Source organism: Channa argus, chromosome 13 (assembly GCF_033026475.1).
Source record: "Channa argus isolate prfri chromosome 13, Channa argus male v1.0, whole genome shotgun sequence".
In the NCBI taxonomy this organism is placed as follows: Eukaryota; Metazoa; Chordata; class Actinopteri; order Anabantiformes; family Channidae; genus Channa; species Channa argus.
Window position 1 is genome coordinate 24,741,055 of NC_090209.1, and position 10,408 is coordinate 24,751,462.

At 42.4% G+C, this 10,408-nt stretch overlaps 1 protein-coding gene across 1 annotated transcript; it reads right to left on the minus strand.

Moving 5' to 3' along the window:
- Positions 1-1,837: 1,837 nt before the first annotated feature.
- kiaa2013 (KIAA2013 ortholog) lies at positions 1,838-9,221 on the minus strand. Its single transcript, XM_067526607.1, has 3 exons — positions 7,885-9,221; positions 5,056-5,909; positions 1,838-2,336 (listed from the first exon to the last, which is right to left on the minus strand). Exons 1-3 carry the CDS (start codon positions 8,828-8,830, stop codon positions 2,286-2,288), a joined length of 1,851 nt encoding a protein of 616 aa, XP_067382708.1. The 5' UTR covers positions 8,831-9,221; the 3' UTR covers positions 1,838-2,285.
- Positions 9,222-10,408: the final 1,187 nt, after the last annotated feature.

Here is a 10,408-nt window from a genome sequence, read left to right on the forward strand (position 1 = left end):
GCTTCTAAAGTACCTTTTCTGATGGCAGTGGCCTCTTTCAGCAGAATGATGTGTGCTGCCACACTGAGTATCTGTGGGATGTGATGGAAAACAAGTCCAATAAATGGACGCTCCAACTCAATGCTTGAATAAATTCACAATTTCCTCAAGCACCAATCATATTTTAGTATTTTACAGAGTGTCAAGTTTGTGAATAATATATATTATACGGATCCATTAGAATTATTATTAAAAGTGATGCACGAGCGTTGCCTTTTTAAATGTAGTGAAGTTCAAGTACTACAGCACTATAACACTGAGCTCATTCACCTCAGAGCTGTACTTAGTCGTCGAAACTGGAATCGGAAAACTTGCCTTGTTATTCCAGTGGTAAACTGCCAACACTTACACCATTTCCTCCGACACAAAGCTGCATAAACACATATATATATATCGCAAAGTGTGAGACAACATTATTTTACAGCTTCCCACAATAAAGGTGATTTATTCTCCCCAACACGAGAAAAAGTGAAACATTTTACAAGATCACAAATCATTTACTCTAATCCCAATTATGGCTGTAGCCACAAGCTCAATAAATTAATTTCTTTCTTCATTTCAAGGCACTTTCAGTAGTTCACGTCCAAAAGATTAAAAAAAAAAAAGAAAGACACAGGATAAAACTCACAAACAAAACTAGGAAAAAGCTGAAAAATACTCAAATATAATGAATTAGAAATTATGTGTCAATCATACAGGCGTGACCATAATCTGGAAATGTTTCTAACAAATTATTTGTACTTTGATCATATTGAATAAAGTTTTCATCCCCTAGAATTATCCTACACTATCTAGATGGGTTGGAATAAAACAGGCATTTCAGAGCTTAGAGCAGAAAGGCCACTGTGAATATGAATCAATTTTCAAAGATAATATTAATTTGATTGAGAAACTTTGCAAAAGCATTACAGGAAGCACATTTGGCGGCAAACATCTGCCCCACATCAGGCAGCGATGTCCCGACATGTGTTTCCGACAGTCTGTCAACTACTTCTTTTCTTTACACATCAAATTTCAAACGTATCGACACAGTGATTTCTCACGCAGCCGCTAAGATAATGATCTTAAGGAAACTGTCAGTCTGTCTGATTAGTTTACAGCGAAATATCTCAACAATCACAGAGGTAATTATCAAATGTTAGAATATAAACAGAACTTAATCAAGCAGTAATAAGACGGGTTTGGGATAATAGTTCTATTAAAAACCAGAATGTGAGAACAGTGACATACTGTAGCTTTGAAGCTGAAAACCTCCACGTGATGTAAACGGACATGGAGGTGGGTGCTGGTAATATTGAACAGTAAAGTGAGAAGCAAAGACATGTTTTAATACAGGACACAGCCTTTAAAGGACAAGTCCAATAGTAGTGAGGAGCCCACATAAACAGTGAAACGGGTTTTGCTTGCTGTTGCCTTCCTCCTGTTTATGTTGGCCGTGTCTCCTCAGTGTAAGTGACGGGGGAGGAAGTCCACTGTTCTCATCCCTGTGTATCTAAAGCTGGAGTGAGACATCACAAACCGGGGACTTGTGTCTCGTAAAACAACGCCAGGTTGTGAATTTTTAAGGATTTTTTTTTTTTTGAGTAGTTATTTTTTTTAAGAAATTAATTAAGGAAAGCAAGGAAACATTAAAGTGTTTGCACGTGAACGGTTGTATAAAGCTTTTTGTCTCCTTTCACACCAGCTGCATTAAGTATTGGTGATCAAGCTGCATTGTGGGTTGTGTAGTCATCACGTTAAAAAAAAGTGCAACAAGAAAAGAGGATATTTCTGGTTCTGCTGCATCAATTTGAATCAGTTTTTAAACGTTGCATCTACAACAAAGAGGTGCAAAATTGTGTTAGTTTGTCCTGCAAAATTCTGCTGCTTACTGCACTAGTCCTGATGTTGAGATGCATTAAGGAAATATGCAAACGTTCACTGGTTTCAGTTTCTCAAATGTGAATATTTACTGTTTTTGTGTCAGTCATGTATGATATGAACCTGAAGCTCTTTGGGTTTCAGTCATGTCACCCAGTTTTAAAATACACGCCTCTACATCTTCTCATCAGCAGATGCTCCTCAAGTGTAGATGTCATGCGGTAATAAATTAACAGTTATCAATGAAGGCTACGACACATTGGGGGCCCAAAGAATTCAAATCTGTAAGCTAATTTCAAAGTCAGCACCAGCACACCCTTGTTAACATCTCCCATGCTGCCAAAGCTCAAGCAGAAACACTGCTACAGGTTGAACGCGTGCACCGTTCAAGGGACATTGCTGGCGTCGTAGCAGGCATCTTCGATTTTGCTGGCGACCTGGTGGTGAAGTCAAGAGGGGGATTATTAGAAGAGGACGATGTGCAGAAAAACTGACTGAACCCATCCACACCCGCACACCCCAGGAGAAAGAGGGAAAGCACAGACATGCTGAGGATGACAGATCACAGTGGAGACAAAGAGGCAAAGCTGGATCGTAGGTTTCTTGTTAATTTAATTGAGTGATTCATTATAAAACATCATCAAAAGGCAGGAAGAAAAAAGGAAAAGCAGAAAAAAAATAAAATAAAAAGAGAGAGACTCCTGGCAAAGTGAGCACACAGTCCATGCTGAGCAAAAACAAACCTGTAGCCTGCAGCACAACCTGCTCTAAGAGTCCAGCCGGTCCACATCTTGTCTTTTTGTAAGGACACGTGTAAACAAGTCACAGTTTTACATGACAACAGATGTTACGGACCTTTGGGGACTATGATGCTTTTCTAATTTCAGCTTTGCTTCGTGTCGATCCACAACAATCAACCTCAATTGAAGAAGCAGAACAATTTATGCCAACTTCAGTTTTAGTTTTTATGGGTCTGGACAGATCCGACAGGTGGGAAACAGTTTATGCAATCGATTACTAATATAAACTGACATTTATCTGAACATGAGAATATTGGATGTGTTGCTAACGATTCCTCACTGCACAAGTAAGTAATTAGTAAAACTGTCTGCACGATTACAAAAACAACAGTTTCGCCACCTGAAGGTTGGTGCTGTGAGTACAATGTTAGAACAGGCATGTTACGCTGTAATAAAGCTTTCCTTTGTAGAACGGCTTTAAAAGGACCACACCAATATTTGCTACAGGTCATGTGACTTCACTGCAACGTTTTCCTACATGCTGCTACAGAAATCCGGTTCGGTAACTGTGTTTCTGTGTGTGGTTGTCCAATAGTCTCAGTGTGTAAACTCTGTCACCTGCAGTGCTCTGGGCAGACTTTTGTGTGTAGTGCCCGTAAATTAGATGCTTGTTTCATGACGTGTGGGAAGCTACTTTTTGATTTGACTTTAAGATTTGCACTGTGTTAAAGAGGCTTCGGATATGGGTGGGGTTTGTTTTTTTTTTTTTGCTTTTTTCCTGTTGTTCAGGCACATACACCAAACAAAGGAGCTCTTGCATAGTGGGTATAAATAGAAGTCTATCTGAGGACGAGCAAAATCTGTATATTACTTTTCAAATGCTGCTCTCATCCTTGCTGAAGCTTAAGATACTGAAAAAGGTCTGTTTACATTCAGTGTTTCTCACCAAATCCTTCACATCTCCATGCTAAATCCATTTCCAGAGTAGCCCTGACAGCCCAACACACTGCAACTAAAACAGTGAATCCAGCAGCTTCCAACGCGGCCGAAACATTTAACGAAAACCCGGCAAGTAAAAAAATGACAATGCTCATTTTTCTAAGGGGGCAAATACAGAAGTCAAACTAAGTGTATAATCAGAAAAATTACAACAAACAAAACCGGCTTGTCCACTGCAATGTTTCCAGGGGGACACTTAATGTTCCGGATGAGGCTGAGACATGCTTGTTGCTGCTACGATGTCTCCTTAAGCTACTGATCTCACGTGTAGGACAATCATATGAACGTCTTAGTTGCATATACTATTTTCTCTATTTGCCACTGGAAACGTCTGTAGTCATTTTTGTATTTGCAACATTTATTTTTCTAAACCTTCAAATCGGTGTTGTTCAATAAAAGTTTTTGGGTTTTTTTTAAATGTGTGTGTCTTTTGTCTATTTTGTAAGCGTTAGTTCTTTAATATTCTGAAATGTCCTCTGCCGGCACAGTGCTGCGTTTGTTACGGCGTTAAAGCCTCCTGCAGACAGTTTCATGCTGCATGAGGCAACGCAGTGCTTCTCATTGATTCGAATGTGTGTTTGTGCAGTCAAGACGGATGCTCCGTCAAAACGATGCGGCGTCAGGCCGAAAGAGAGAGAAAAAAAAAAATTTTCTGGATGGCAACACGGTGTCATCTGGCAAGTTAAAGCCCTGGCCAATAATGTACATGCAAACATTATTTTGAAACATAAACTCTGAATTTTTGCGGTCTACTTTAAGATTGTCATGACCAAAGATAAAAACATAACATAAAGTAGTTGATGCCGCCAAGTGCAGCCTAAAATATAATTACATTTATATTTGGACAATGTGCCTTCACTTTTCGATTAATGCAAAAATACTGGTATGGTCCTTTAAGAATGTCAGGTCGAGACAAATTGGCTTTAGTTTCAGAGTAGAAAAACTGAGAAACAAAAAAAAACCAAAACAATTCTTGTTGTGCTTGTTTTTCTCCCACTACTACAAATGCTTTACATTCCAGAATGGACGAGCAGTGCCCTCGAATAAGGGGGGCGCTAACGTGACGCCACAGACCACGTGGTTGACTTTAAAATGAACTGATCGTGAATGAGGGCTGATGCTCTACCGGGGCTTTCGATCCATTTTTTTCATTGCTTCAAAGTCACAGAAACCTCCTCCGACACAGAAGAAAAACTCTGGAAGCATCTTTTGTGGGGCTGTTATGCCAACCCACTTCAAACACGGAGCCAAATGAGGTGGGAAAACAACTCACAGAGAGGGTGAAAGTCAAAACTGCAAAACCAACCGCAGAGAGAGAGTGTAGAGGGAGAGAGAGGAAATTCTTGCCACCACACACAAATAAAAAAATCAAAACTAAACGGAGCAGAGCAGTTTTTTGCTTCCAGTTTGTTTATACCTTGCTCCTGAAGAGGGGCTTGGCGCCGGGCCCACAGTACTCATTGTATATGAGCTTGAAGAGGAAAAGGTGAAAGAGAGTTATGAGCGAGGCCACACTAAACCAGAAGAGGAAGGGCAGGCCTGGGTATCTGTTGGCCATGTGCTCCTCATGGGCTAGGATGGCCTTAAGGTGCAGGGTGTGGCGGAGGTCCTGCAAGTGGCGCAGGTCTGGGGAGATGTAGAGCAGCGGGGTGATGGGCTGGGTCACCATGACGGGGAAGGTGTGACCTTTGATCTCCGAGGTCAGCTCCACAGGCTCGTTCAGGCAGCCGGCCTCGCAGGCGTACAGCTTCACCGGCTTCTCCTGCGGCTTCACTGACACGTGGAGAAAAGGCTTCCCCTCCGCATCGAGCAGCACCGCCAGGTTAATGAGGTCCTGGTTGTAGTGGATCCCTCTCAGGGCGTAGCTGTTGTGCAGTACATCTGGGTCAGCCTGGAACTGAAGGTGGTTCTCCGTGAACTGAAGGCCACCGAAGCTGAGCACCATGCCCTGCATGGCTCCATGGGCTCCAGCCGCCACCAGCACCTTGCAGCCCCTCTTCTGCAGAGTCAGAGTCCAGAGTGTGACCAGCTGCAGGATCTGAGCAGTACTGCTCACCCGCTCGGGCCACAGGTTCTCCGCGTGCATGGTGGCATGGCCACTGAAGCAGTGGTCTGCGTAGTTGAGGCTGGACTCAAGGCGAGCGCGCTCGTCCCCGCTCAGCCTTTGGTCCAGCAGGGGAGCCACGGAGGAGGAGAGGATGTAGTACAGGGTGGTGTTCACCGTGCTGCTCGATGGTGTGTGGGAGTCTGTGATCCTCCTCATTTCAACACCTGAATCAACAAACAAGCAGAAGCTCATTTCGCATTACTTTGAAGACCAACATTTCTTATTTGTTCTAGTCAGCGGATTGAGAAAGTATTCAGACCACGTCCCCTTTGGCACACTTTATGATGCCGTCGAGGAAATTAAAACCCGCAGGTCTTAAACATCTGCGGCTCTGATTGTGAGGAGCTTTAAGCCTGCAGTCAGAAACTGTTCAGGCTGCATGGAGTTTTAGTACAATGTCTTTCGGAACAGAAGCCCTTCGTGACCAACACAGTGTGTGAGTTGGATTAGTACAAACAGGTCTGGATCACTGGTGAATTTCATTCATACCTGGGAACAAGAAATTCTAGAAAACTGCTGAATGCCACAAATTCTCTCCACTCGTGTTGTTCACTCCCAAATCCTTTAATCATCACTAAGTTCACAGGACAAAGACAACGAGAGTGAGACTGATTTAGAAGACATTAATTCTTTAATAGCTGGTGATTTGTCTCAATAAAATATGCTCTGGTGAATTTTTCAGATTTCAAAAAAGAGCAAAGCACAAACACGTTCAAACAAGGCAATTTTTTTTAAATAAACCAACTATCAGATTTGTTCTTCTTTGATTTCCCCAAAACTGACTTATGATGCGAAAGCCTAGATTATGTGATTATGTGACTTTTTGAAAAACTACATTTTTGCTAATTTGAGCAAGGTTCTTGTTCAACTGCGTGTGCTTCCACTACGGCAGCAACCACATTTGCATTTTCCTCTTCAGTAAAATGTCGGCAGTAGGCTAAGGCAGAAAACTACCAAAGTAAATGTCTGTATGTCCTATTTAAGTAAACAAATGCATGTTTTGTTTTTTTTGTCCATCGTACTGCAGGTCTTACCTGAGGATATGCACATTTCCAATGAGGACAACCACTGGAGCCAAACACAAAATACTGGTCCAACAACACTGACATCTTTACAGCCAACACTTAAACCCAAACCTTCTGACAGAACGCGTGAGGAAAAAAACGCCTGCCATAAAGTCATATCAGGGTTTAAAGCCACAGTCATCATCTGCATTTCAAACTTAGGTTTACGGACTTAAAAGCTGCTTAGAGTTAATATATCAGTCAGGATGAACCCAGTTTTGCAGCCCTGATTAAAGTTTGTTCAGCGTGACATTTCAACACTTATTATGACGTGCGACCTTCCATTGATATGCTTGAGCTGCTTTGCTGACACTTTTCTTTCTTTCAAACATGTTTTTGTTGAGAAGTTTGGTTTACAAGAAAGTGGCATTGAACAAACTGTTGTTCTGTTTCACTATAATACTAGCAAAAATAATAACACTGTTTGTAGAGAAAGACAGACAAAAGAAGAATAATAGTGAGGAAATAAACTGAGGCATAACGAGAGAAAGGACAAAGAGATACACCTCCCTCAGCACATGACCGCGTTCAAAGATGTGCTGTTCAGATCTAGATGTTTGAATCTTCCACACGTTTCATGCAAGTTTACATGATCTCACTTTATCTACAGTAATGCTTGAAAGTTCATGTTACCTTAGAACTTTCTCCCTTTCTGTAAAAACGTGACATAAAACATTGAAAGTCCTAAAGGTGGATTAAAGACAGCAGATTTAACAAATACACTTGTCTGTTAATTTGTCCTAACCTCAAGAATTGTGTGGTAAAAGTAAAGTATGTGAACCAACTGTCACCATGAAAGGTCTCCTGGTTCTTCTGTGAGCCTTTGCCTGATTAGAACATTTGGGCTGAAAGGTTTGTGACCGTTTTTTTTTTTTTAATTTACGACCTAATTAACTAACACGAAACCCATTTTCCATGCTAAATAGATGTGATAATGTATTATAGCACTTTGTGTCACAAGAGTGCCAGGTGCTATTTTTATTGTCTCCAGGAAAACAGGGCATCCTAATTTTCTACCATTGATTAAAAACTTAAAATGGGCCTTTGTAAACCCAGAGCCAGTTGCTCAGCTCACCTGAACTGAAGAGGTCCATCCAGGCTTGCTGGTGATCTACGACCAGGTCATCCACACTGGACCGCAGCAGCTCCCCCAGCTCCTTTTTGGCTCCTTCTCTGAGTGTGCTGAAGGTCTCCTCCAGCTTGGAGGACTCAATAGGGTCTGATGTCCACACCACTGACAGGATGTTGTCTGTGTATTCTGACTTAGCAGGGACCTGGATCCTGCTGCTGGGCTTCCTGGAGACCACCACCACCAGGACTATGCGGTTATTCTCCACAGGGACTCTGCCTGAGGACAGAACTATTTCTCTGTCCTCCAGTTTCTCCACGCTGCTGGAGAACTTGCTGCCGTAGGAGGGATTGCCAAAGGACACGTCCAAGGAGGCGGCCCTGTCAGACGGGTTGTTGATGTGGATCCGCTGGAGAAAGACGTTGGGCCTGCTTCTGTGTGCAATGAACTCCTCTCTGATGGTGACAGGCTGCAGAGCGTTTGGGGAGGCGCAACGGACCGACAGCACGGCTCCTTTCCGGAACCACAGCATGCTCGCCTGAGCCTCGGCCCTCTGTCCTTCGAGATGGACGCCGACTCTCGGTGAGTAATCAGTCTGGTGGACTGGAGCCGAGCCGGGCTGCCAAGACGATGCCACCCACAGTTTGTTAGAGTCGACGTCAATCAGAATATGGCCGTTACCTGTGACAAAAGGTGTGTCTAGTTGTTCCTGAGGTGTGCTGTATATTCCCTCCCCTCTTTCAACGAGAGACTTCCACCTGTAGATCTCAGCCAGAAGGCACTGTCCAGCTGCCCCACCGGGCATGGCCGAGCCGCTGAAGAGCCTCCATCTGCGCTCGGCTCCCAGGTACCAGTAGAAGATGAGGAAGAGCAGCAGCCCGATGAGGACTCTTCTCGCCCAACTACTTGATAACAAGCCCGGTAGCCCCTTTAGTCTCTGCTGAAGCCACATTGTGCGTTTAAACAATGGAGGTCTGCATCTAAAGACTGCACCCAGGGTGCTTACGGTGGAAGTTTCAAGTTCTCACATCTAATTTGTCCCGCACTTCAGAACAAGTCCCCCCGGAGAAAAGCTGACAAACTGGCTTCCTTAGCTTCGGGCTTCGTTAGCTTATCTCGGTATGTAGCGCTGCGAACGGAAGCTGATATTTCTCTCATCGTGGTTTTTGTCCTTCGTCAGGTGCGTATGGGGGTCATCAGTGCATCGTGTCCCTGGTCATATCCTGTTCTGTTGGTCTCCGGGTTTTAAAAAGAACTCGCCTGTTTTTCCCAAGTAACTCTGCAGCAGCCAGCGGTTGACACTTCTGGTTTGTCACAACTGTCGTAAAGCTAAACTGCACGCTTGTGGCCGGAAGTGTCGTAAAGCCACATTCAAGTAAAACTACGTAGGAACGCAGGAAACGTTTAGAGAAAATAATGCTCAAAATATTATTAATTAAGTTATAAAAGTCATAAATTATACTATTGGAAGTTAAAAAAAACAATATACAATTTCAAGACTGTTTTCTAAATAGTTATTTTTTTAATTTTTTGGCACAGAAAGCTTAAATATATTCAGAGATATTATTTGGCATGAAAAATATTTTTTATTGAACTAAAAATGAACTCTACTCCCTGAATCTACATCTGGTTAAAGTTTGTGTTATGTTGTGTTGTAAGAATCAGATTGTTCTTCTTTTAATCTGAACACAATTACATCTTTATCCTTTTTTAGTGAACATCTTGGCAAACAAACAAACAAAAAATTAAACCGAACATTTCTAAGTATGTGATGAAATATCAAAAGCAAAGCTGGAATACCAAATGGAAATGTGCCCTGGGAGCCCCTTTGGTCCCAAAAGACCCAGGTTTTATTGTAGTGGAGCTGTAAACACACTGTAACACTGCACATGTGTTTGGAATTTCACCACTAAAGTATAACACCAACTAAATACATTATTAACTCAACACAGCTGTGTCTTTTTCTAATTTAGAGCACAAACCAATTTGTTGACTGTAATCACTTCTTCTGTTTAGACTGTCCCTCACAAGTTGCCTGTTTATGCAAGTCCTGTGGAAGTGATGGTAAAATTGTGTTACACTGTATTTCACTGATCTTCTTACAACGGCTCTCTTTAAAGCTTCCACTGCATTTATATCATTTTACAGCAGTTTGGGTAGATTTCCTATTTTTAATATTTTATCATGATTTGATAATAATCTAGAGATTGTGGTGTGGGGAGCAGCCAGGCTACGTGCAAGTGCTCATGTCAGCGCAACAGCTGGCTCATCCATTTCAAACATCCCCTTTTCCCCATTCTGGAAGTGGGCGGTGCGGATATAGAATTTGAACAGTTGAACTACTGCTCTACAAAAATGTGAATTATATATTTAGAAAATATTACTGCCTAGTAACACATTATTTTGGAGAGTTTTTGTTCTTGTGTCATCTCATGCTTTAGATCATGTTTTTATTAATGTATTGTAACTGGTGTATGAAAGAAGAGAGAGAGAGAGGGACGGGGGCGGGTGGTGGTGGTGGTGGTGGTGG